Genomic DNA, 27,750 nt, shown 5'->3' with positions numbered 1-27,750 from the left:
TCACCTAACACAAGTCATTTATACCATAGCAAGACAGATCGCCCCATTGCCCAGTTGTAGGATGTTAAATCCATATGAAAAAAGAGAAAGACAAAGAAAGCAAGAAAACACACCCAGTCGTATGTGTGAAAACCTTTAGTGTTTCTGAGGAAATTCAGGGCCAAATGTTTTCACTGGTAACACCTTCCATCTACTACCTGAGTTTTCCTACAAGCACCAGATATGCTTTTGCTTTTGAAAGAAAAGTGTCATAGATGGCTGAGCTGAAGCCAGGTAGCCAAGCATTTGTGCTCATGGATGTGACTTCACACTCACACTCTGTGGACCCTATCTTATGTTCATTTCCCCTTGAAATCTCTATTTCACTGTGCAGCTATTGTCACCAAGGAGAATGATGGAGACCATACTTTTGGATGAACCACAAAGAGAGCAATTGGCCAGTAAGGACCCCGGAAAGCCCCAGAGTTGGTACCAGCTGTGGGTATGTACTAGTCATGAATGGCTGGCAGAGAGACAGAAAAGAGCTGAAATTAATGTGGTGTGGAAAGAGGACCACTGGGAGATTCCTGAGGCAAATCATAAAGCAGCTTCCCACCCCCAAATGGACTGAGCCACTCTGAGTTATAACACTTACATCCACATGGAGCCAAAGGTTATATTTCTCACAAATATCTGCAATATCCTGTATTGGATCAAAGGCTCCATAAACAGTGGTACCCGCAGTTGCATTGACATAAAGAGGAACGTATCCCTACAAAGGTAAGAGAGAGAGGTTGATTAGTCTTTTTAACTTTTCTCATTTGCTCATTTCCATATAAGGTAAAAGAATCACAGAAGCATTTATTTCTAAGAGAGATCAATTAAGCTGGGGTTGCATTAGATCATTTATGAGTCCATTCATTCAAAAATACTTTATGAGTGACTTCAATAAACCACTGTTGTAGACGTTGGAGATACAGCAGTAGGCATAATAGCTGGAGATTTCTATCCTCCTGAGGATAAAATTCGAGTAGTAGGAGACAAACAATAAAGAAACGTAAATAGGCAAAATATATAATGTGTTTGACAGTGATAAGTTGAGTGCAGAAAAATAAATCAGGTTAAGTGTCTGGAGTTATGGATAGGCATTTCTGAATATAGTCTGTTCTTTTAGAAGCTGTGTTCTTCCAGGTTTATTGATATAATAATTATACTGAAACATTGTTTGATGACGTAAAACAGATTCACACATTATGAAAGCTGAAAATTTTACTAATAGTGGACACAGTAACACTTTTACATGAAAACAGGACATGAGGAAGTGGTGTACTAGAATTAAGACAGGTTTGGGACAATCTCTAAATCCAAGGTTTTTTTGAGGCTCAACTCACCTCCACCTCTTGCCCAGTCTTAGCAACGTTTCCATCAGCATCTCTGCTGAGACTCCAGTAAACTACAGTTTAGAGGAGGTACAGAAACGAAACCAACACAACAATGCTTGTTTGGTAAATGGCCTGACAGCATCTGGAAGTGACTTGTGGATATATCTGTTCTATGGGAAAATTTTTTTTTGTTCACTTAATAAAATTTGTTAAGGTTGGATGGATTAGCCAACTATCACGGGCCATCTGCCAGGGCACAGAGTTCTTTGCTAAACAGAATCCTAAGCTAAATGGTATTTGTTAAAGCATGTGAAAAGCTCAATTAGGCTGTATCTTCATGATGCTAAGGTAGTTGATTTATTTAAGAAAATAAAATTAATTATAGGACAAATGGTTTAATGACTAAATTTCATATAAAAAAAAATCGATAGCATGGAGACACAGATTTAAAGCCAAATCATCTGATGAGTTGGAAATAAGAAAATATCTAAGAATAGAATTTTAGAAGCACCATAAGATTATCTCTTATATAATCAGAGATTTTTATTGTTTAGAGAAGAAAGAAAGTAAAAAATTTACATTCAACCGAGTTTCGATGCACCATAGAGTACACACCTTTTGTTTGGCTTCGATAATTTTTGCCTCCAAATCGGCTGGAATGATCTTTCCCCTGTAATTATTGTAAAAGGAGAGAAATTAAAATGAAGAATCAGTGAGTTGCACAAGATAAAAACTTCAGCAGCAGCAAGAAAATAATTTAATCGGATATTTTCAACAGACCATTAGCAGCTTGGCACACTGTACTGAGCCAGTCTTTAAGCACAATAAAACAAATTTAACAGATGAACACATTTAATACATCAAGAACTGAATATTCACTCTCCTCTGCCTACCTTTCATTGCACTTTATCAAAATCACATTGTCGGTTCCAAAGCCAAGCGCAGCCCCAGCCTTCTTTATGGAATAGTGACTCTACAACAGAGGCTTGAAATTAGAACTTAGACACCTTTGGGTGGGGGTGGGGAGGATAGAACCACAATTCATGTACAGTAGCCCCCAACTCACGTGTTCTGAGGTGAAGAGAACCAGTTTGGGCACAGCCGCCATGCCCTTCGTCTTAACTTCTGGAAAGTACTTGTAGCGAGCAGCCATGATGCTGTACATGTTGGATATGGCTCCCCCTAGTGGCAAGCAGACACATTGGGAGGTGTTGGGGGGTCTTTCATTATTGTTTCTAAAAAAACGAGGGCTGACCTGAATTTCAAGAGGCAAGGTAGGTCAAGAAGGGAAGAGATACTATCTTGATACGTTTTGATGTTTTCCCTAGTGACGAACCTTTTCACCGGACCCTTTGCCCTGGAAATACAAGTATTCATGCTCATCATCAGTGCCATCTAGGCAATTTGGCTGGAGGTGATCTGGGTTCTCTAGTGCCTTAAGTCTTGACAGAAATTTAAGAGGTGGCAGTGGCTACAAAGACAGGAGTGGGCTATAGCTTTCCTGCTTCCACTTTCTGCTCAATCTATTTACTGAGCAAAGACGAATCTTTTCCCTGAATCAGAGAGACAGAGAAAGAGATAGTATTGGAGCCTACAGAGGAAACAATGATGTTGCTTGGTTACCTACCTCAGTGCTGTTCTCCAAGAACTTAGGCGAGTTTTAATATTAAAATACAAACAAAACTTGTGTTTAACTAAATAAAGGCTCACAGAGAACTGAAGTAACTAACTGGGTATGTCTGGCCAACACACTAGTCACTTTTGCAACAATTACCTATTAAATGGGCAAATTAATGGTCTTCTTAAATGGCCTGGAAAATTGTAATTCTTATTTCTTTTTTCTCCTTGCACTCACTCACAGCCCTTGATGTCACAAATAAATCTTCCCTATATTCCTCCTAAGGAGCTCTGGTAGTGTACTGGTTACAAATCAGACTGCGAACCTCAGGGTCAGCAGTTCGAAACTACCAGCTGTTCCACGGGAGGACGAGGAGGCTTTCTGCTCCCGTAAAGATTTACAGCCTGTACAGGGTCACTATGAGTCAGAACTGACTCCACAGCACATAACAACAACATATTCATTCTGGTGTGGCGCTGTAGGATAGACACTGGACTACTAACCATAAGGTCAGTGATCCAAATCCATCAACTGCTCCTTGGAAACATTATACAGGGTCGCCATGAGTTGGAATTGCCTTGATGGCACACAACAACAACAACAACATGGTCCTCCAAGAATATCTGTCCTTGTTTTAAAAATTCTTTTTGTGTCTACAAGGGACACTAGGGATTCAAAGTAGATAGATCATTTTGATTGAAATTGACCAATTTGGTAATCTTGACTCACTGATCCTCACTCAGCTGAACCAAACTGCTTTTGATAGAACAGTTATTTAGCTTGGTTCAGACACAGCCTTTCTCAGTTTAAACAGGGTCAGACACAGCCTTTGTTAGCTAGTACACCTAGAATATAACATTCTTGCTAGTCAGGTCACAAAAAATATAGCATTCTTGCTACTGTTTATCCTGACAAACTTAATAAAGGAAGACTATGGAAAACCATCCTCCCTGGCCCCAGGTCCTTATTCTTTTACAAACTCATTTAGTGTTTTCAAGGATCCATATTTGAGAAGCATCAGAGGAAGCAAAGGGAAACATACCAGGAGAAAATATCCCATCGCCATCTTGACCTGACCATCCAACTATCTCTCTCATCTTCTTAAGTGTTATTTGCTCCATGAGGACAAACACTGGTGCAATTTCATATGTAAACCTGGAAACGTGGCGAGAAAATGAATGAAAATAAAGAAGACAGACCACTTATTTTGGGAACACGATGATTAGTTTAGTACTTGTACTTGAGTTAATTCCACTAAAGTTCAAACCCACTAAAACAATTCATTCCCTGAAAATACATGAAGTCATCCATCATAAAATGTCAGAAACCAGCCTGGGTTACCCAGAGAGGTGGTGAAAGTTCCTGCTCTGTGAGACTTCAGCAACAAAATAGGTTCTCATTAGACTGAGATGGCTTAGGTGTGGTCCACCACGAAAAACAGAATGAAAGAAAATGACATTTTTGGGCCCCTTTCACAGCCAAGATTGTAGCATGATGTAAATATCAATAGCAAAGTGTACTCTAAATTCTACATAAAATTGGATTGCAACTTTACAAATTTTATTTAACTGACCATAAATTTCATACTTGCAGAATCTGTAAAACCCAGATCTAAAATCTAACTTTTAAAAACAATGTAAACATCTGAAACGTAACTGTGAAGATAATTGGAAATATTGACCCTAGATTTAAAGAGCTCAATGTAATTATCTACATGGTTTTTCTACTGATAATCCCTAAGGAAAGTGATGTTTCTATATCTCTCTGGAGTCAATTTCTGTCAAGAATGATTATAAGTGATGGCTCTCTAATTACCAATTATAAATAACAAGAAGACAGTAAACTGGCATACACAGCTAACTGTGGGCATCAGATATCCTAGTAGATTACTTTTGTCTTCTAACCAACCCAGGAGCGTTTGTGGTGGTGCTATGGGATTAGCATTGGGCTAACCACCAGCTGCTCTGAGAATTAAAGATGAGACTGTGTAAAGACATACAGTTTCAGAAACTCTATGTAGGGTCACTATGAGTTGTAATTAACTGGATGGCAATGAACTTGGGTTTTGCCCCTCCCCCCCCCCTTAACTGAATTCAAAAGTAGCAAATGGTACTCTTCTCAAAGCAATTCAAAACCTAGGCACAGTCTGGTAGGCTAGCTATTGGAACCAGGAAGTGGCACCAAACATAGGATCTAAGAGAAATTATGGATGATTCATCCACAGAAAATTAAGCCAGAACAAATAAAAAGCTATTTATTAAGCTTGGAGGCTCTTTGCCTTTTTTTCTTTTTGCTTAGTCTTGTTGAACATAGTCTGTGGGCTTGGCTCAGACCTTCCTCGCTGAAAAAGGAAGCCTAGATTGACTCAGCCAAGTGATATGGAGGGATTTTATTATTGGTTAGAATGTTTGAGCTGAATGCCAGTGTTGAGGACTAATGGGAATTCTTGCTGGCTTAGTGATTTCTAAAAACTCTTCTCAAGGATGAGATAACTATTGTTGCATGTAAGACACAGGTGAGGCTACTAATTTTTAATCATGGAGAAAAAGCAATTAATCACATGGTTATAGAAAGGACAAAAAGGTCCTGGAGGATCTTCAGGATATGCCTGTTGGTAGAAGAATTTTGTTTCCAAAAAGAGTATGTCCATTTTTTTGGAAGACCCTTGGAAATTTAGAAGGCAGACCCTTGGAAATCATGTGTTCAATTACCATCACCTCTGGAGGTCACAATCATGCTTTGGTTCTGCTCTGAGCCCCATCACCGTAGCAACCAACACTCCCTCATGTCTGATGGCCTGACAAAAGAAGAATAAGAGAAGGATTCCTGGTTTAGCCTGTGCTGCTGAGTGTACAAGAGGCAAGCTAATGATGTGCTTCTAACCATACCTGAACAAACGTGTTATCAATGGTTCCACTTGATTTTTAGAAAACATGACGCAATGGCAAACACATGTTTGCATGGTGAAGAGGTACTGGTGGCAATGTGTGTACGAGAATCTCACAATACCAAATAGGAAGGGTCTCTGGGGTTGCCATGGAGGTAAGACAAGAAAAAATGGAATTGTACACCGTAATATCAGAACCATATCAAGGGCTGAATGAAAGTTGAGTTGGAAGTTAAGTCAGCATTAGATGGCCAGTTAGGAACCATATGGGAAAGGGACTGAAGGCCAAGGATGGTTCCAGCCCCATGCTTCATGATTTGGATAATTTTAGACCACAGGTTTGCATGAATTAGTCTTCCTAGTCCTAATAACACCTAAGATGTGACTATTACTGTCAGGATTAGGAGGAAGAGTTTAGAGAGTTAGATCATGAGACTATCTTATCTAATTCCAGTTTTTTATCTGTACCAGGTACCCAATCGCTAAAACTTCTTTTTAGTTCTGTTTAACAAATCCTTATTGAATCACTGTTCTCTACCAGGTGGCATCTTACATACTGAGGAGACAAAGATGTATAAGATACCATTCACAACCTTGAGGAGGAAGCTTGCTAGGATGAGTCCAGTATCTGGTTCTTGGCCTTAGCTGCATTCTATTAGGCAGTCCCTGTCTGAGCAGAAACTAACAGGTCCTGCTATTACCCCACAGCTAACACTGGCTTATTCTGATTCATGACCTTAGTCCTAACATCATCTCTTGGAAGCTGATAGATTGGCTCACAGCTGTTGGTCCTAAGCCAGGCCTACCAAATAGGATGTTCCTGAAACTTTCTCTGCCACTGCTTTGCCATGCTGGTCTGAGTTTACAATCAGGGAGCCTGCCTGCACCCAATCTTATTACAGAAGGCCTTGAAGTTCACCCAGAGCAGTAGTTCTTAACTGAGGTCATAGATTGCTTTTAGAATGTTAAGAAAGCTGTGATCCCTCTTCTCCAGGAATACATCGAGAGTATGTACAGCGTTTTGTATACACTTTTAGGAGGTTCTCCTCTCTCAATCTGTACCCCAGGTTGGGGACTCCTTCCCTAAATGCTAACGAAGGCAGATGAAGTCAAGAGATCAGAGGTCAAATATAGATTCTTAAGAGGTAGGTTGGATGCAGAGTCCAAGATAACATTTCAGAATCAGAGAATAAGAAACTTAACCTGCAAAAAGCTCTGGGTTGAAGTATAAGAACATGGGATTGGAAGTAAGGATTTCAAACAGTTGGATGGTGACATTTATGGAGTGACACAAAAGGAAAGTTCTGAACCTTTCTATATTCTGAATCAGGCAGTGAGTCAGCCCTTTTCAACTCACCTTCCCAGTGGTGTTCACTCAGATCTAAGACACAAGGTCAAGAAGCTGTAGTTCTCTTGTAGCACAGTTGCTGATTGCTATCCAGTATCAATTTTCCCTTTTCTCTTTAATGTTGTTATTGTTGTTAAGTGCTGTCGAGTCGGTTCTGACCCATAGCGACCCTGTGCAGGGTTTCCGAGGGTGTAAATCTTTACAGGAGTAGAAAGCCTCATCTTTCTCCCACGGAGCGGCTGGTAGTTTCGAACAGCTGACCTTAAGGTTCGCAGCCTTATCACTACGCTACCAGAGCTCCTTTTCTCTTTAATAGCAGACTGAAATTTTATTTAGAATTGCAATGTACCTGGATTTAGGGCTACATTTTTTCAAGTCTTCTTATGCAGCCATGGGACTAAGCTGTGGCTAAAGACATGCTGCCGAGATATTGTGTGGGACTTTTGAAAAGATTTCTTAGAAGGAAGGATTATGTCCCCTATTACCATTCCTTCCTTCCTTCCTGAGTTCTGGAACAAATACATGATACATTATGGCTAGAATTTCAGCAAGCTTGGACTAAGAGAAAACTCTGAGGATGAGAGGAAAATACGGACCAGAAAGGTATGAGGAACTTGGGGGAACTCCTTTAACAAAAACATAAACTACCATGTTGACCATCTTGATATTTCTTCTTTGACTTTTCCTCTTTACAGATGTGGCAGGCAGTCTAACTTTACCCTAAAGGATACCACAGCTGAGGACAACTTATTGAGTGCCCCCTGGTGTCTAGAGATTATAAAAGACAGAAAGGAAAGAGTCTGGAACTGAAGGGGAGGAACAGTGAATGGCAACAGTGAACTGAATCATGGCTGTCTTTCCTGGGAGCCTGCACAACACCTTGTGTATAGTAGGCACTTAAGACTACAGCCACTTTTTATTTCAGAATTACTCTGCAGTATGGATATAGTTATTCCTTATTGTTCTGATGAAGAAACTGAGGTCCAGAGAAATTCAGTGATTTGTTTTAAGATCTCACAGTATGTTTCAGAGTCAGAATTCCAAGTTCTTTACTTCATAGCCTCTTTTCTCTGAGAAATGAGAGCTGTTTACTCCAGGTTCCTCTCTAACAACCTATGTAGAGTATAATATGACTGGTAACTCCCACAGAAAAAAATTTCCTGTGTAACTTCTGCAAAAATAAATCACTAGATGCTTGAAATCATAACCTTAGAACACAAGAACTATGATAGATCTTGCCATTAATGAAACGTATTGTCATCAGGTGTTTGCGGGCAGGCTGTTCCCACAGTTGGGCACTGCTCATCCGGCACAATTGTGCTTGGTAGCCCTATTTTGAAGGCAAATTGCTGTATGTACATGGACAACTATACATGTGTGAAGTTTTCTTTGGATATTTACTGGGCCCTTGCTCCGAAAAATATAACTCAAATTTGTCTCCCTAGGAAGGCATTAAAGCAAGAACATAAATGCTCTTTTTATTCTAACAGTGTAACCTTACACTTATCACTTCAATTCAGATATTGGCTAGTTCTCTTTTAAAGACTATGCAAAGAACTCTGGTAGCGTAGTGGTTATGATTCGGGCTGCGAACAACAAGGTCAGCAGTTCGAAACTACCAGCTGTTCCGCGGGAGAAACATGAGGCTTTCTGCTCCCGTAAAGATTTACAGCCTCGGAAACCCTGTACAGGGTCACTATGAGTCAGAACTGACTCCACGGAACACCACCACCACCACCACCACCAGCATGCTAGGAATGTAGTTTTAACTCTCTTGTTTCCAGTGCCACCAACATTCAATAACAATAGTGGGGAAAAAATGAGTATATCACTAATTAAATCCTCTTCTGTCAAAAAGCCATTTCTTATTCTTTCCTGGACTTATTGTGAATACTGTTCCCCGTTGGAGAAAAAACTATCACAAGGAAGCCAATTCCTGCATAAGCTCCTGATAGTGCTGTCACAGTTCATGATCTTCCAGGGAACTGGCTTAGAACAATTTCTAGATAACAGTTATTACTTCTTCAGACAATGGCTTGTCCCTAGAATTGACAGAAACTATTTCACTATTTTAAATAACCTTCTCTATCGATCTGCTGGAATCAGATCATATTTTATAAATATCCACTGCTCAGTAGAGCTGCAATTACTACGTGCCATTGAGTTGGCTTGGCCTTGACCTCAGATGGCTAGAACAGATTTTAGTGTTTCATGGCTCAGCTGAGGCAAGGGAAGAGAAAGGGACTTTGATTTTATGAACACATACAAAATGGGAAATTTGTGGGGGTTTTTTTTGGGTGAAGAAAAGTCTTTTCAGAGGGTATTGGGTCATAAATGGGTCAAAGGGGTGAGTTCCTTTTCTTTACTTTGACATTGGCTGTATATACTAAGAAATAGCAGCTAAGTGGTCCACAAAACCCTCACTAATAGGCAATGGGTGAATTCTGTGCTTGTGTTAACATGGGTCCTTGGACCTTAATATTATACAATTTTTACTCTGTGTTTCTCATTATTTTCCAAAGGTTGCGTTTCAAAAAACTGTACTTCCTAATTAAAATTGCTCCTTAGTGTTAGATGCTATAATTAAGCATTAGTGGTTTTTCTCATGGTATAATTATTAGTGTATTATGTTGCCTGTACTTGCTGATACAATTGAATCTCACAAATCTTAATACAGTAAAGATTGCAAAGGACAGTCTTTGAGGAGACCATGAAAGCAATTGTATCTATGACCCAAATTCCTATGCCTTCCGGAGGCTCAGGGGTCCAACATGAACACTCTGTGAAGTTAACCATGACTTAAAGTGAGGAAGCATGAAAGCCATTTTCATTTTCAATCAATGTAATCTTTTCTGCCTTGGAACAGAAAGGCTTTAATTGTCACATTTTGCTTTTGAAAATTTGCCATTGTTGTTTTAAATTAGCAAACAAAGCAGGAATCCTGAATTAATAGAAACTTCTCTGAATGTGGGTTAGTATTAGAGACACTGCACTATATTTAGAGACACTGAACATTATTTCAGAAAAACTCATCCAGAATAACTTAAAACATTAATAACCTGCATTCTATATTGATGGCAAACTGAGTCTCTCATTTTGAATAATACAAACTTTTCGACTCCATTCACTTTTCTGAATCTACTATAGGCAGTTGTTGGGTTATAAACATCGGTCTTACATAAAGCCTGTATTATGAACCAATGCCCTGTAAAGCCTATTATAGTAACAATTCGAGATGCACATAATGGTTAATAATAACAAACAGGCATCAAAACATTATTACAGTTGTTGTTGTTAAGTGCCTTCAAATGGATTCTGACTCATAGAGACCCTGTATTATGTTTCTGAGGTTATAAATCTTTGCAGAAGCCTTATTTTCCTCCCATATTACTACTATTATTACTGTATTATTATGTTAAAGATGTTTCTTTACTGTTTTCTTATGCACAGAAAGGTACATTATATTCTATATACTAAGACAAACATATAACTGATGTTAAATACAAACTGAACCATACCTAACTGTTCACACTTACGTACAAATTAGACTTAGGAATGGAACTTGCTCATAGTCCGGGGACTGCTTGTATCTCATAAACTTAAAAAGAGGGTGATCGTTTTCTGAGTATTTCCACAGCAACTGATGTTTGTTGTTGTTACCTGCCATAGAGTCTGCTTCAACTCATGCTTCCAAGTCAGGGTGACCCTATGCACAACAAGATGGGACCATTGTGATCCGTAGGGTTTCATTGGCTGACCATTGTGATCCACAGGGTTTCACTGGTTGATCTTCAGCAGTAGATTACCAGGCCTTATTTTCTAGTCCATCTTAGTCAAGAAGCTCCACTGAAACCTGTTCAGCATCATAGCAACACACAAACCCCCACTGACAGATGAGCGGTGTTTGGGGACTGAACCCTGGAAACTGACAATCCCACCACTGAAACAGCTCTTCCTTCTCCACAGCAACTGAAACCCAAGTCAGACTTGAATCCCTCAGGACCTTAGAGTCAATTTGATATAAATTGACAAAAAACTTAGAAGCAAACAAAATTGTCTACACAAACAAGTATGAGGGAAAAAATGTCAAATTCAGAAAAAGCAATTATTTTGTAAGAAATATAAAATCTCCTAGCTGAATTGTATTAGACTTTTTAGTTAAGCAATAGATAGATATGTCTGAATTGGTTTATGGTTTCTATAAAGGAAATAGGACCTAAATGGTAAGTATTGATGATGTACTTGGATGGGAAAAGGAACCAAGATCATATCCCAAACACTTACTCTATAGATATAACATTATGAGATATTGAATCTTTTTCCCTGAAATTTTACACTAAAGTTGGAAATTGAGAGTCATCATTTCTTATGACCATATTAAGTTACATTATTCAATTTAAAAAGTATTGAGTATCTACTGTTAAATCAGAGTTGTGATCAACCTGCAAGATTTAAGAAAAAATAACCAGGTCAACTTTAATAAAATCATTATAAAACCATAGAGATTGGACTTGTAAAGCAGCAAGTGACCACCAGACATCATGGTTGTTTACATGGGACTTACATATTGGTATTGGCGGTAGATGTTAGCCATTCACCAGCTAAGCCAATGATATCCAATCCAGTGGAGAGCTGGTTGAAAAAACGAGGATGACCTAGAGAGGTGAATAATAGATAAACATCAGGGAAATCACTGGTTTTCAAGCCACCTTCAAAGCAAAAATCATGCCCCACTAAGCCACATTTATGGGGTCTCTATCCCAGTGATGGAGTTCTGATGTGGCATGTAGGATAAGCACTGGACCACAAGGTCAATTTGAACCAAAAGGTCAGCAGTCCAAACTCACCAGCTGCTCCTCGGAAACCCTATACAGGGATGCTATGAGTCGGAATCGACTGTGGAGGGCATTTAGCAACAACGACATCGCAATGATATGTCAGATACAGGGACTCCAGGGCCTTTGAGAAGGAAGAGCAGTTAACCCACCCTACACCAACCCTTAATGATATCTCCCCCAACCTGTTTCTAAAGTCTCATACTTTCAAACTAAAAAAAAAAAAAAAAAAATCCAATATTATGAAATGGATCATGCTTTCTAGTATCTTATTTGGTGCTTTCCAGATGAAGTCCTCTGTTAAATTTATTTTAATTACAAAATAGAATGTTATGTTTCTATGCAACTGTTTCAATGTTGAATTTAACATCTTTAGGGCAATCCCCAAATCAAGGTTCTGCTGATGAGAAGAAGCTGCAGGCTCAGAGAGGGTTTGTGGCTTTGTGAACCAAGCCAAGCTGGGGACAGTGCCAGCTTTGATGCTGATTCTGTGAATATGGAATCACTCTCTGGGTCTCCGTGTTGGTCCAGTCAAATATGACACCAAGCAGGGTATATTTTGCCCACATATAGTCAGTCAGGTGACTGTTAAACGAATTTATTGCTGAAATGACCTGGCATCTCCTCTGTGCAACAGGGGCAGACACAGTCTCCTTCTGTCATTGAATTTTTGGTGAGATAAATGTTATTGCTACATAATCTAAAGCTTTCTGCAACCCATACAATACTTTAAAAAGGCTTTGTTCTCAGCAAATTCAGGACTGTTGCCAAGTTTTGGCCAACTTGGCATTCCCTGAAAAACTCAACTCCACATCAGCAGGCTTGGCTCAGCTGTCATGAAGGAGTCAATGCAATAGATTATCCATGGGTGTGAGACAGAGAACTGGTGTTAGAAAGATATGCTGACTGCAGTGTTTCCAGTGGAAATTGCCTTTGCCTCTGAAACAACTGTCAAACAGCTAGTGCTTGAGTGTTCCTAGTTTAACTCCTTTCTCTGAGAAAGACTCTTCTTCCCTAGATGTGATCAGGGCCCATCCAAACATCTGGACTATCTATGACTTCTAGATCAGAATATATCAATCTCTGTCTGCATCTCAAGAGTTCCCAAAAACTACTAATGATTTTTACTTTTCTAAAAAGGGAAGCATTAACAGTAAACTCAGTATAAGTTTGGACCCAGATTGCAGATAGTCATGAATCACTCAGACTAGTCTTTTTCACTGTACCTCACTCAGTACCAATGGAGCCTATGAGATCTCTGGCAATGTAACTAATTTTATTGAAATCCAATCATTTGAAAACTCAACAATAAACATTTGATATTAAGACAGAATTGGATCATGAATAAATGTTATATTATTTGCTAATGTATCAAAACTATGTAGCAATGCTACATACTAAATATAAAAGACACTGTTGTTGTTGTTGTTAAGTGCCATTGAGTCGGGTCCGACCCATAGCAACCCTGTACAGGGTTTCCAAGGGTGTAAATCTTTACGGGAGTAGAAAGCCTCATCTTTCTCCCGCGGAGCGGGTGGTAGTTTCGAACCGCTGACCTTAAGGTTCTCATAAAAGACACTAAGTCCACAAAAACCTTACTTTTAGCTTATGGTGCAATCTTATTTCCCCAAAATCTTGTATCAGAATTTCTATCAAGTAACAAGCACTGGATAGCTAACTGATAGGTCATTGGTTCAAACCTACCAGCCACTCCTTGGAAACTCTATACAGGGTAACTGTAATTCACAACTGACTTGACAGCACTCCATAACAATAGGAATAAATATTCAATGGAAATGACAGATGGTAGTGAGCAGAGTCAGGCTTACAGTCAGGCGGGGGAAGAAAGAAGGAGTACTTTTTATAAAAATAAAGTTTTTCAACAAATTAATTGCCAGAAGAAAAAAAAAGAGATGGAGGGAGAAATCCATTCATTAAGAGACATTAACCAATTCCAATATGAGGGACTTAGATTCTGATCAAATAAATTATAACAAAATATTTATGTAATTCATCAGACAACTGGAAATTTGAACACTGAATAAATATGAAAGGATGTTGTTGTTATAAGTGTCATGGAGTTGGTTCCTACTCATAGTGATCCCGTGTAGACTTTCAGAGGCTGTAAATCTTGATAGGAAAAGAAAGTCTCATCATTTTCCTGTAGAGCAACTGGTGGGTTTGAACCACCAATCTTCTGGTTAGCAGTCCAGTAAGTTTAGTGTTTTTAAGTATAACAATGATACTATTTTGTTTTGTTTTGTTTTAAAGAATTCTTGTGGATGAAAAATAAGGTAGATAGATAGATAGATAGACAGACAGACATTGATTCATGGGCTAATGAGATTTCATGCTTTTGCTAACCACGAAATACCTTGTTTTGAGACAATGAAAAATCTAATTGGCTTCAAGTTAATTCCAGCTCATGGTGACCCTGTGTGTGTCTGAGCAGAACTGTGCTCCATACAGCTTTCATTAGCTGAATTTTCCTAAGCAGATCATCAGGCATTTTAATCACAGGCACCAATGGATGGACTTAAACCACTAAGCAGCCAACAAGACCATTAATGTTTGTACCACCTAGGAACTCCAATACTGTAGACAATATGAAATACTATAATAACAAATTCACATACTTTTCTTGGAAAGACAACATCATCCTGGACTTTAATGATAAAAGTGTGCAGTATCCATCTCTCCGTGAAAGTGGATGCAAAGTGAACTGACAAAAAACACTGGCCAAAACAAGTCAAGCTAAAACATACATGAAAAATTTGGACTCTTATCCAGCTAAATAACACTATGTTTTCTCTTTAGGAATAAGGCAGTCATTAGACAAAGCTGAGATGTAACTAAATCAATGAAATTTTCATCAAAAATCAAACAACACATACTTTATACATCCAAGCTGTTATCCAATGAAGTCACACTGTTCCAGAGGTGCTGCCAGAGCTCAAAAGTGAACTGGGATTCCTTATTTTTAAAACGCCTCGTTAGTAGATATATGCACACCAATGTTTATTGCTGCACTATTCACAATAGCAAAAAGATGGAGACAATCTAAGTGCCCACCAATGGAAGAATGGATAAACAAACTATGGTACATACATGCAAATGGAATACTATGCTTCCGTGAAAAATAGCAATAACCACCGCAAAACCTTGAGGATATTATGCTGAGTGAAATTAGTTTCTTGCAAAAGGACAACTATTGCGTAAGACCATTACTGTAAAAGCTTAAGAAAAGGTACCCATACAAAGGAAAAAAAAATTCTTTGTTGGTTACCAGGGGTGAGAGGGAAGGGAGGGAAGAGCACAGGTTAGGGGATAGTCACATCATAGCTCAGGTTGGGGAAGGGCAATTTACAAGGAAAGAGAGGGCAATACACAAAAACAATAGTGGAAAAACAAGGTAGGTAGGTTTTCATAGTCTAAATGGGTCAGAGGTAAATAGTGATGTATGTTCAACCTTGGAACAACAGAACTCTGGGATACAGAGATCGAGGCATAGTCTGAATGGATAAAAGAGGGGAATTAATGATAAGATGCTTAACTGTCTTATGGATATTGGTTTCCCTTGCCTACTATTGTGACATAGACACTTGTGTGGGATAGAAAGGAATATTGGGAAACATGACTACAGAAAACTTGTAGGGGTTCTAAAACTTTTCCAGTGAAATAGGCTTTCTGCAGAGCCTTTGTAGTGTATAGGACCTTAGGTGGAATCCTGAGCCCCATCCAGAACCTTCTGAGGTAGGACATTTCCACTTGAAAGGACATGCATACTAGCCCAAAGCGGCTAGAGAAACACAAGATACTTCTTTTTTTAAAAAAATTTTGTGTGTGAGTTATGTGATAGTTTACATGGGAAAACATTAGCTTTACATTCATCCTATTGTGTACTGTTTCATTGCCATGGTTACAGTCCCCTCCATGCATCATCAACCAACCAAAGGGTATACCCTGCAAGCCTGCCCCCTGGTCGTCAGCACACAGCCCCTCTCCCTCTCTGGGTCTAAAGTCCCTAGATGCTCCATCTCCACGTCATCGTCTCTGCCTCCATCTCTGGCATCACTGTTTCTCTGGGTAGGGTCCCGCACTCCACTCTTCTCCCTTGATGGTTCCAGGGACCTCTGCTCCTGGACTGCAAAGTCAATCACTCCCCTCCTTTTGCTATAAAATGTTTACCTTTACATTTCCAACCCTCACAGTCAGTCCTGATAACAATTATTCATTATTGCTATCTACAATAATGACAAGAGACCTCTCCCCATCTCCTTTTATCAGCCTCACCCAGACAGATTGGATACTACTCAGTGGAGATTCTACCTTCCTTCACACCCTCTGGATCTAGGTTCCCCCTTGAAAGCTTGTAAGCCAGTCACTTCTTGCCTTTGTAGCAGCCCCCTACTTTGTAGCAGCCAATGTCCAAGTTGCCCATCCCTGTCTACTCTGTGTGTGGAGGGGGTGGGAATGATGCTTGCTGTAAAGATTTTTTCCCTCTTTTGAGCTACTGCATCCATAGGTGTAGGTCAAGTTCATCAAATTGTATCAGATTATTCTTTTTTTCCGCTTCTTTCTTCTTCTAGTTGAGCTCTGATCATCCAGTCATTGAAGCCAGGTCAAGTGGGTATTATCTACAAGTATGGGTGTTCTTATGCATATGCCCTCTCTTCTTATCAGCTGGATGCTTCACTTTCCACTCTAGTCCTCTGTGGCTATGTCACTGATTCTGGGCCCAAGAGTCCCCAGGTCTTGCCACACTGCTGGCTGACCAGATCTCCACCCAGGTTCACAGGAGTCTTATTGAATGTTGTAGGGCTTAGCTTGCAGCTTCATTGATGTTTTTCCCTTACTTCCTCTTATTGGTGACGAACATGGTCACCAATCAGAGAGCATGTCTGTTCGTGTATTACCACTGAGTCTTAGTCTTGGAAGGGGTTTTGCCCTGAGGGGACCCAACCACTTGCCTTGATGTCTCCTGGGTGAACAACTTGCTTGTTCTTATAGTAATCAGTCGGACTCCCATTATTGTTTTGTATTTTTCCTGTTGGTCTTTCTTTCAAGAAGTATCTTCTGTTCTTCTAGCTGCTTCAGGCTGGTCTGCTTATCCTTTCAAGTGGAAATTTCCTACCTCAGAAGATTCTGGATGGGGTTGAGGATTTCACCTATGGTCTTATGTAATGCAGAGGCTCCACAGGAAGCCTCTTTCACTGGGCATGTTGTAGCCTCATTTTAGGTATTCCAATCAGTTATAGGCAGATGATGGACTTACAAGCTTTCTATGGTAATATTTCTGGCTATTCCTTTCTCTACCCTTAAGTGTCTATTTTATAATGGTATGCCAGGGAAACCAAGATTCAAAAGACAGCCAAACATCTTAACATTATTTCCTCCCTTTTGCCCATTCCAACCATGTCTCAATCCTTGTATCCCAGAGCCCTGTTGTTCCAAGGTTGTACATACATCATTATTTACCTCTGTCCCACTTAGTCCATGAAACCTGCCTAACTGTTTTCCCAAATGTCTTGTTCTTCCATTCCCCTCCCCCTTGTGTATTGCTCCCTCCCTAGGACCCAAACTATCCTGTGTCTATTCCCTACCCTGTGCTCCACCTTGCCCTCTCGTCCCTTCCCCCACCCCCCACATCCTGATAACCAGCAAAGATCTCCTCCCTCCCTCTTCCCGCTGACTTTAGTATGGGTTCTTTTCCTTAGTCTTTTACAATAGTGGTCTTATGCAGTATTTTCCTTTTGTGACTGACTAATTTCACTCAACATAATGTCCTCAAGGTTCATCCATGTTATGCGGTAGCTTGCAACTTCCTTCTTATTCTTCAAGGTAGCATAATATTCCATTGTGTGTATGTACCACACTTTGTTTATCCATTAGAAGATATTTCTTAAAAGAAAGACCAGCAGGGAAAATCCAAAACAAAAATGGCAGTCTGACTGGTTACTCAAGAACAAGCAAGTTGTTTGCCAGGGAGCCATCAAGGCAAGCAATCAAGTCCCTTCAGAACACCCCCCCACCCCCCTCCCACCCCCCAAGACTGAAACTCAAAGGGAACACACAAGCAGGAATGTAAGCTTGCTGATGACCACACTGTTCTACTTGTGAGTGGAAATGGGGGAAAGGCAGCAATGAAGATGTGGGCTGAGTTTGACCACGTTCCATAGACTCCTATCAGCCTTGAAATGGGAGAGAGAAGAGGAAGGGCTGGTTGGTCTGAAGTGTGGTGAGACCTGGGGACTCCTGAGTCCACGGACAAGGCCATAGCCATGGAGGGCTAGAACTGAGAGTGAAGTGTCAGCTGATTTGAAGTGAGGGAAGATGCACAAGAACGCCGAAACTTGCAGCTAGTACTCATTTGGCCTAGCTTTGATGGCTTGATGATCAGAACTCGAATAGCGGAAGATAAAGAATTTGATAAAGGAAACAAGTGTAAATTGCTACAATTTGATGAGTTTGACCTATACTTCCTGATGTAGTAGCTCAAAATATATCAACTTAGAGGGAAGGAGTCTTCATATCAAGGATCAAACCTATCTCCTCTGTATGCAGAGTTGATAGGGACAGGCAACTTAGGCATTAGCTACCTAAAATCGGGGGGTAAGGGTAGGCTATAAAGGCATGAAGTGGTTAGCTTACAAGTCTTCAAGAGGGAGTTTAGTTTCAGAGTATGTGGGGGAAGGTAGAATCCCCAATGAACAGTTTCTCTCTTGTCTAGATTGGTCTAATGAAAGGAGATGAGGATAGGATTCATTGATTCAATAGTGAGTAATTGTTATTATACCTTATTGCGATGGTCACAACTGTAAAGGTTGTGTAACAAAAAAGTTGTGTAACAAAAAGGAGGGAGTAGTTAATCTTATATTCCAGGAACAGAGGACCCTAGGACCATCAAGAGAGAAGAGCATGAGCTGAACAAGGGACCCTTCCCAGAGAAGGGCGACACCAGAGATGGAGCCAGAGGTGATGGCATGGAGAGATTGAGCAGCTAAGGACTCTAGACTCATGGAAAAGAGAAAGGCTGTGTGCTGGTGGCTAGGAGACTGGCTTCCAGAATGTGCCTGTTGGTTGTTTAAACAATTAAATACCCCTGTGTGGAGATACACATTATAAATGCCTCATTATTTCATTGTAATACTTTACTTTTGACATCCAATAACCATACTCTGCTCTATTACAATCTTCTCCAGTTTTGGTCTTAAATCGATCTTCAAATGACTAAGAAGAAAGAGTAAATATAAAAGAGAAAGAAAAAAGAAAGGGAAAAAGGGGGTTGCCAGTTGTGGCCTTTGGGGGCTCCTCCTGTGATGGCAACTGCCACAGACTTCCAGTTCCCATAGACCCTTGTGTCCAAGAGCTCAGGAAAGCCAGGCTGTAGGGGAGAATGTTATAGGTTTAGAAACAGCCCAGATATAAGTCTATAAAGTACTTAAACATGAGATAACTAGAAAGTAACCATTTTGGCCAGAATTTCTGATTAGAGAGGGCTGTTCTAACATGACAAGGAGGTAGTAGGGTAGATAGAGATGGTGATTCACAGTGTCTAAATTCCAGAGGTTGGAGTAGAATATGAAGTGTTGGGTTGAATTTTTGACCTAGATAGCATAAGCAGAGGGAAAGGAGCCTAGTTTGTGTGGGGGACAGAAAAGACTAGAATTTATAAGAATGAAATAGGTAAATGAGGAGGGAAAAGGAAAAGAAGTAGGGGATGGGGTATACTGTGAATATCCTAAAACCAAGAATGAACACTCTTTATACAGAACTTCTTAATCTACTTTTATAACAATAAATGATAATAAGATTTGTCTATCAGGGGACTTCCACCAATTGTCACTGCCCAAGGTTCATACCTGTGACCACAGAGCACTCTGCTGCCATCCCTTCAACATGAGTTTGATAGTCTCACAATTTGCAGGGAGCCACTGCCGGTCCACCTGGCTCTCACCCTTACCTGTGCGGACCCCATACTTCAGGGTGTCCCTGCAGTCAACCAGGATCTGCTCCAGGGATTCAGGGTGGTCGGAGAGCTCCAAGTTGAAACCCTCCATGCCTTCCAGTAACTGATGTGGGTGATGAAAGTCCAGCACCTTGGTGGAGCGGTCAAATGTCTTGCGGACATAGTTGAGGAGTATGTCCACCACCTCTAGCAGAAACTGCACAGTTTGCTCCTCCCCGTTCTTGGCTGGAAGTAGATCTGAAGGTGGAATGCAACAAGTGATTATCACCTGACTCATACCTGGATATTGTTGGGCCAGAAATCCCTAAAATCTATCATGATATTTTTGCAGGCTGAATTTCATTTCAGGATACACATATTCCCAGAGAATCTGTTGTACAATATTCCCAAATAAAAGCACATGTGCAATGACACAAAATGTTTGCACATACTTTCTGGAGTTCACAGGCTTTGTGCTTTGAGAAGCTGTGAGCTTCCGCTACTGCCAGCTGTGTATTTGTGGGCTGATGGATACCTCTCCTGACGGAGGAGTCTTCTATTTTGCTCCCCTGCTATAAAGTGTGTATCTGTATACACTGGGGACCTGATTCAGAACTGGGCTTTTGATTTGGTGTTTAATGTGCTTGACCTATTTATAGCTGAAGGTAAAGCTTCTGTGGGTACGGCCTGTGGTCTCCTGAAGAGGGAAGCCCTTTGTAGTGTCTTCACAAAGGAAATGAGAATTGGAAGGTGGGCTCAAGAAGGTATGAGAAGGAACTCCTGCCTCTCCATTGACCTCATCCTTTGGGCCTGAACTTCGGAATGTCTAGAGGTGACTGAACATCATCTAGTGTTGTAGGGGTTGCAGCTTCTGCTAGACAGCATCATGGTGGGCAAGACACTCAAGGAGGAATGCTGCAAGCTGTCCCAGTTGATGATATTAACCATAGCTCAAGTACAAGTTAGCTGGTGCTCTATGTCCATTGCCTGGATTCTCTCTGTGTTGTCAAATAAAGTCTTGTTTCATGTTCTGGGTTGGCTTCTGTACCCAAATGGGAAGGGGATGGGTGAGTCTGCCTTTGAGTTGTTAGATGGAGAAAGCTAAAACACCCTGTGAGACCAGTGTTATGGGGACCACAGTAATTAAGCACTTAAAGATCCTAAAGGAAATGGAATTTCAGTGAAGTCCTTAGTGCTGAGATCCATTCACACATCTTTCGGTCAACCTTAGAGATAAGAGCCACAGATTTCTTATATGTAAGGTCCCTTCATATTCTCAGATTCTATGACTCATATTTGGTTCCTGTCAATGTCTTTAGAGACACTAAATTCTACAAAATTGACTATTTCATCAGCTACCTTCACACAACTTCCAAAGTGATGGAAATTGGGCAGTTGGGAAGAAGATAGCATATTATATTCCAATTCTCAGAAAGCAGTTTCATGAGCAGTCAGAGAGCATAGTGACTTTATTTTTGGTAAAGGAAGTAAATTTTCAGGAATAAACCAAGAAATCAAATAAGGAAACTATGAGAGAACACCAGGGCCAGGGTGAGGGAGAACTACCTCGAGCAAACAGGTTGGAGAAATCCGTCTCAGTGCGCCGGAAGCGGGCATCACGGTCACTGTTTTCGCAGGAAAGTAGGTTCTTGGAGGACTGCCTTTCCTTGAAGGCGCTCACAAGACGGCTCTTCTCTTCCAGGCTGTTGGTCCTTTGCAAGAAGCCTATGACACAAGAAACTCAGTCAGAGGGAGTATGCCCAGCTATACTGACTCCAAAGGTCAGCTGCTGGGTCTAAGCCGATTCTCCAAATGGGCCTCTTGCTTCTCCCTCTGCATTATAAAATGCAGTTTAGTGTCTGCATTTTATATGGAGTGGCTCTGGCACTACCTGCCTTCAGGAGGGAAGGGGGCAGTGCCAAGTGTCATCAGTGGCACAGACTCAGTCATGCAAGAAAAAATAAAAAAGTAAGTGAAGCCCATTCTGTTCTCTGAATGTGACAGTGAACTCAGAATTAAGTCTACTGGATCACTTCCACTTCAGTAACTAGCCCCAGGATGGGGTTTTAAGGGAAGGGATACAACCAGAAAGGATGCTACCAGCACTGAATTTATGCCCTGTGCAGCCAGGGGGAAGGAGCAGGAGAGAAGGACCAGCACTGGATTTCAGGGAAGTTGCTTTCCTCTGGCACCAGGTAATACTCATAGGTTTGAATATAAGTTCTGGGCCTAAACTGAAAAGCAGTTTATACTGAACTGCCCTCTATTTATGGCCAAACTTCGCCTCTCATACTTCGGACATATTGTCAGGAGGGAGCAGTCGCTGGAGAATATCATGTTTGGTAAGGTGGAGGGTCAGAGAAAAAGAGTGAGATGGATTGGTCAAGTGGCAGCATCAAGCGTGGCAACAATAGTGAGGTTGGCCTAGGATCAGGCAGTGTTTCACTCTGCTGTGCATAAGGTCACTATGAGTCGACACCGACTCTATGGCACCTAATAACAACAACACCCTCTATCCTGGTGTGGTGCTGTAAGATAAGCATTAGACTACTAACTAAGGTTGTGTTTCAAACCCACCAGCCCCTCCTGGGAAACCCTATACAGGGTCGCTGTAAATGGAAACTGACTCAACAGCACTTAACAACATCCCTCTCTCTATCCTTGAACAAAGATATTGGAGAAAGGAACAAGAAAGCTTAAAATCTATGTTGTTGTTGTTGTTGTTGTGTGCCGTTGAGTCGGTTCCGACCCATAGCGACCCTGTACAGGGTTTCTGAGGGTGTAAATCTTTACGGGAGTAGAAAGCCTCATCTTTCTCCCATGGAGCAGCTGGTAGTTTCGAACCGCTGACCTTAAGGTTCGCAGTCCGATTCGTAACCACTACGTGACTTTTAATTCTATAAACACATATTGAGCACCTATTGTTGAAAAACACTTTTAGGATGGGGAGAGCAGATAAAGATAAATTAGACAGACACCCTACCCTCTACTATCATACAGTCTAACAGGCAAGACGGACATGGGTGTATATGGTTTTGAGGTGACTAAGTTTGTAATAAACACAGAATGTGATCGAAGGACTTGAAAGATATGAACACTGAAATCCAGAGTAGGTTCTAAGCATTTCCCCTCAGTAATTTAGAGGAAGTGGAGATCTCTCCCACCTGACAAGAGCATAACAATCAACACCAGCAGTAAACAGAGAAGCAGGGCTGAATCAAAGGTCTGGAAGCTGCCAAACTGGAGCTAACTCCTCTTCCTCTACCTCTGCCTATGCCCTCTGGAATTCCTGGCATGCAAACCTGCTCTTGGACCCTCAACATATTCTCCAACAATTCAGCCTCAATCTTAGGCCAAAATGCAACATACTTAAGAGAAGAAGAAAGTTCTAAACTTCTTGGTGACCCCCAAACTGTCTTTGTAGGTACCAAGATCCTTGGGGAGTCGCACACATGTCACAAGACAGGCTTGGAAGGAAGTCCCAGGAGGTGTAAGGAAAGATAAATGAATCCAGGGAATTCAGCTTTACTTCCCCAGGACAGTAATTCAATGGTGATGGGTGGAAGAAGAAGGGATGCAAGGGAAGGTTTCGGTGATTAGAATCCTCCCACACACAGGAGCCAGTGCCTATTTTTGGAGGGAGACATAGGAAAGCAGAGGCACCAGGCCCTTTATTGTTTCCAGCACCTTCTAAACTTATCACTAAAGTCCTAAAAGACATCAAAGGGGGGAAGTAAATTATAATAGACCCCACACTTGGATATAAAGATGGGGATCATATCCTTTCCTTCACTTCTTCTCCCACTTTCTGAATTCCTTTTCTAAATCCCCAGAGTCCTAAGCCAAGAAACAGTACTCATTTGCTAGTGAATGAAATGGCATCCAGAGGGATGCAGGAACATCTGGTCTCCTGGTCCTGAAACAGTGAGCTGTGGAATTGTTGTTATGTGCTGTGGAGTTGGTTCTGACTCATAGTGACCTTGCACAGGGTTTCCGAGTCTATAAATCTTTACTGGAGCAAAGAACCTCATCTTTCTCCCATGGAACCGCTGGTAGTTTCGAACTGCTGACCTTAAGGTTCGCAGCCCGATTTGTAACCACTCCGCTACCAGAGCTGTGGAATACGTTAGGCTAAAAAGCCCAAACCCCAGTGGTCTAATGGAGGTAAGGGCCTGCCTGTCTGAAGCCCCACTCCAGTCTCTGTCCTCTGGCTGGACTTCAGACTCACTCCCCTGGGGAAACCTTAACTTTCCCTAGAGCATTAGAAACCCCCTTCCTACAGGCAGCTCCTGGAACCAGGACCTTGATTTAGGCTTTGGATATTATCCCTCACAAAGGAAGCTTTGACACAGGCGCTCTAGAGATGTTCTGAAAGAGTTGGAAGATGATAATTATCACATAACTTTAAATCTACATCTCATTCAAGGACCATACTACCTCCAGTGTGCTAGGAATTAATATTTTCTATAAATCTGTATAGTTATATTACAAATAGCAAAATTACTTTGCTTTACAATTTTTTTAAAACCTATTGGAGTTTTTTTTTTTATTGGCTCTTGTTCCAGGAGCCTCCAAAAAGGTAAATGAACCATGTACCTCAGGACTCTGGAAGGAACCAGATATTTCTCCAAAGAGGGAAAGGTGGTGGATAACTTTAGGGTCAGAGCTTTGACTTCACTGACTCCCAAGGGAAAGCAGCAGAGTGACCCTGACATTGAAGCAGACTATACTCTCTCTTCACTTCACACCCTGACTATCCGACCCGGATTCAAGCTTGTGGGTAATTGGATATTGTGCTCAATAGTCTTACAGGCAAAGAGAAGTCAAATCTGTATGCTGTCTGACTTCAGGGGACGATAGAACAAGCCTTGTCATGACTCCACCTCAAGACCAAGAGGAGCTCCTATTGCTGGTTCCTTGCTCCTGCTTCCAATTTAAAGGTCTAAAGGAGGGAACATGTGACGACCTAAAGGAGTCATTCAACGCTTGGCTGCAGGCAGCTGTTTCCAGGGGCTTAGTGCTGTGCATGGCATAAGGGCACACAGCCAAGGGGGTGGTGTGTCCTGGCACTAAGCTGCATCTGTCTGGAGGAGGGGTTCTTATTCTCATTTGAATGTGCTGAGAACATCTTGCCAACTCATCTCTGCCCCCCCCCCCTTTTTTTAAAGAATAGCTAGAAATATAGAATATTTGAAGTCTCTAATATTTTTTAAAATTGGCAACGAATACAAAAAGTTAGATACACACACGATGTGGGATTTGTATTTCTCAGCCAGTTTGGGAACTTTGCATAGATAAGTAATGGAGGTCCCACAACACACTGAGAAGTTAGCAGAGTCCAGGGCCAAAGTTACGGTCCCCTGGATTCCTTTCTATTTATGCCCCACCACCAAAAACACTAGCTGATTGCTCTCCCAGGGGGACTCTGTCTCCAGAGCTAAGGGTACCACTAGTGGCACCCAGGGACTTCCTAGCAGTCTTATTCGTTGACATTTAGTGGGAGAAGAGTAGAGGACTTGATTTTTTGCAAGGGTAGAGGATGTTTACTGGGGTTGCTCATGACAATAGACTTGGAGGGGAAAGAGGACCATTAGTCCCTTTGCTGTTTAGTGAAATGTCAAACCAAATCCTGTGGTGTATGTCAGGCGGGCACCCGCCAGGCCCACAAAGGTCTGAAAGGAGTAGAGTGCTGGGGAGTGGGCTACAGATCCAAGTTAAAACCATGAACTGTACTTTGCCTCCTCTTGGTTAGTCAGAGATGGCTCAAAGTATGGAAAAATCAATCCTCTTGGCCTGTTTTCTTTCCAAATCAGACCTAAGGTGAAGCTTGCTAACCTGTGGCACCAAACTTGCTGAAGGAAATTTCCTCCAACAGACTATCCTGTCCTTCCTCACATGGGCTGCAATTTCCCTAAAATTGCCATGTTCTAAAAGAGAGGAACCCCTGGTGTGGCTCTGTAGCATCAGCACTGGACTTCAAACCACAAGGTCAGCAGTTCAGCTGCTCCTCAGAAACCCTATACAGAGTAACTATGATTCGGAACTGACTCCATGGCACTTAACAACAAGAGTGAGGAAAAAGAACCCTGCCTCGTATATAGTGGGTAACAGTTGGGCTGCTCACCACAAGATCAGCAGGTTTGGGGAGAAAAATTAGACTTTCTGCTCCAGTAAAGATTTACAATCTTGGAAACCCTATATAGGGTCACTGTCAGTCAACTGGATACACAACCACCACCATCAAGAGTGAAAGAAGGAGCCTTGGTAGGTTAGGTGTTGGGCTGCTAACCGATACTGGGAAGGTCCTAAGTACAAACTCACCAGCCACTCTACAAGAAGAAGGATGAGGCTGTCTACTCCCCTTAAGATTTACAGTCTCCAAAATTCTAAGGAGCAGTTCTGCTTTATCCTATAGGGTCTCTGTGAGTCAGAAACTGGGTGGCAGTGAGTTTGAGGTTCGGTAAGGAGCTCTGGTAGCGTAGTGGTTATGAGTCGGGCTGCCAACCTCAAGGTCAGCAGTTCGAAACTACCAGGGGTTCCGCGGGAGAAAGATGAGGCCTTCTGCTCTCGTAAAGATTTACAGCCTCGGAAACCCTGTGCAGGGTCGCTATGAGTCGGAATCAACTCTTTATCCCATAGCACAACAACTCCTACCACACCAGGACTCTAAGGTAGCCCCTAAATGCCCAAGAGCTCTTCCTCATGACTCTGACTGTCAGAGTGGTTGTTGTTGTTAAGTGCTATCGAGTCGGTTTAGAACCATAGTGACCCTGTATAGGGTTTCCGAGGAGCTGCTGGTGAGCTTGAACCATAGACCTTGCAGTTCAAAGGGCTTTGCAGTCTGGAGCATTAACCCACAGCGCCACACCAGGAGAGAGAGGGAATTAATGCTAAATCCAGGACCCCCTATTTCAGGACTGGGAGAAGTGCAAATCTTTTTCTTTCAGATCATGTTGGATTGGTGCCCGCAAGGAGTTCTCAGGTCATTTCTTCTCGCAGAGCCTATAGCTCCGGTAGCAAGGAGCAGAAATGGATGAGAGCCGCCCCCTCGAGGCAGGTCCAGCACCGCACCTCTCTGTTTTCCCAGAAGCTAGGAAAGCCGCCCTTTATCCGCACCCGCCTCACTCCTACCTTCCCACCCCCCACCCCGGGTCCTCAGCGGGCGCTCGGGGCTCAGTTCTGCTTGCCTGGCTGCATGACAATGACGGCTGCGTGAGCCCAGTGCCGCGACCGCCAAAGGGACCCGGCGCGAAACGGGCCATTAGGCCTGGAATGGCGGCTGGGGGAGTGGGCTATTTATAGAACAAAGCCAGCAGCCTGCCACTGCTCCGCTCGGACACGGCCCTGGCCCGCTCCTTGGGCCACCCAAGCTGGGGCGAGGGCTAAACCCCGGGGCTCAAGGCTGGGGCTTTCTCAGAATCTAGGCTAAATCTGAGAGGTGAGCTCCCTTCCTCACTGTAAATGCTGGCTCCGGGATCAAGGGGACAGGGTTCCAGAAACTCGGGTCAGAGAGATTACCCGAGGGCTCCTCAATAACCCTACTCTTTTCAGGCCCCACTCTTCGGCCGCCCACGGTGCGGGGGGAAGTTGGGAAGCTCAGTCCTAAAGGACATCCACTCGCAGGTGCGCCCGAGCCTGGGGCGGGAGCTAGATCGAGGGAGCCCCTGGGTGCTTGCCCGACTCCAGTTCCGCCACTATCTCCAGAGGCTGCGGCTGACGGATGTTTCCTTAATAAGCCTCTCGTTAATCTTCA

The 27,750-nt window shown here is 42.0% G+C and overlaps 1 protein-coding gene across 2 annotated transcripts in view; it reads right to left on the bottom strand.

The window, feature by feature from the left end:
- GAD1 (glutamate decarboxylase 1 (brain, 67kDa)) overlaps positions 1 to 27,750 on the bottom strand; it is a 61,118-nt gene that overhangs the window by 26,852 nt on the left and 6,516 nt on the right. Inside the window, exons 4-11 of one of the 2 annotated variants that reach the window (XM_006866618.1) lie at positions 21,564 to 21,722; positions 20,013 to 20,255; positions 11,779 to 11,869; positions 4,022 to 4,134; positions 2,428 to 2,543; positions 2,255 to 2,334; positions 1,977 to 2,031; positions 635 to 751 (exon numbers count right to left, since the gene is read on the bottom strand). In XM_006866618.1, coding sequence (XP_006866680.1) covers positions 635 to 751; positions 1,977 to 2,031; positions 2,255 to 2,334; positions 2,428 to 2,543; positions 4,022 to 4,134; positions 11,779 to 11,869; positions 20,013 to 20,255; positions 21,564 to 21,722 — 974 coding nt within the window. Of the gene's footprint in view, positions 1 to 634; positions 752 to 1,976; positions 2,032 to 2,254; positions 2,335 to 2,427; positions 2,544 to 4,021; positions 4,135 to 5,588; positions 5,777 to 11,778; positions 11,870 to 20,012; positions 20,256 to 21,563; positions 21,723 to 27,750 lie in introns of those variants that run through there. The other variant, XM_006866619.1, reaches the window with a different exon arrangement.

The sequence above is a fragment of the Chrysochloris asiatica genome, unplaced genomic scaffold (genome assembly GCF_000296735.1).
Source record: "Chrysochloris asiatica unplaced genomic scaffold, ChrAsi1.0 scaffold00094, whole genome shotgun sequence".
Lineage (NCBI taxonomy): Eukaryota > Metazoa > Chordata > Mammalia > Afrosoricida > Chrysochloridae > Chrysochloris > Chrysochloris asiatica.
This window is presented reverse-complemented; position numbering and strand designations above follow the sequence as displayed.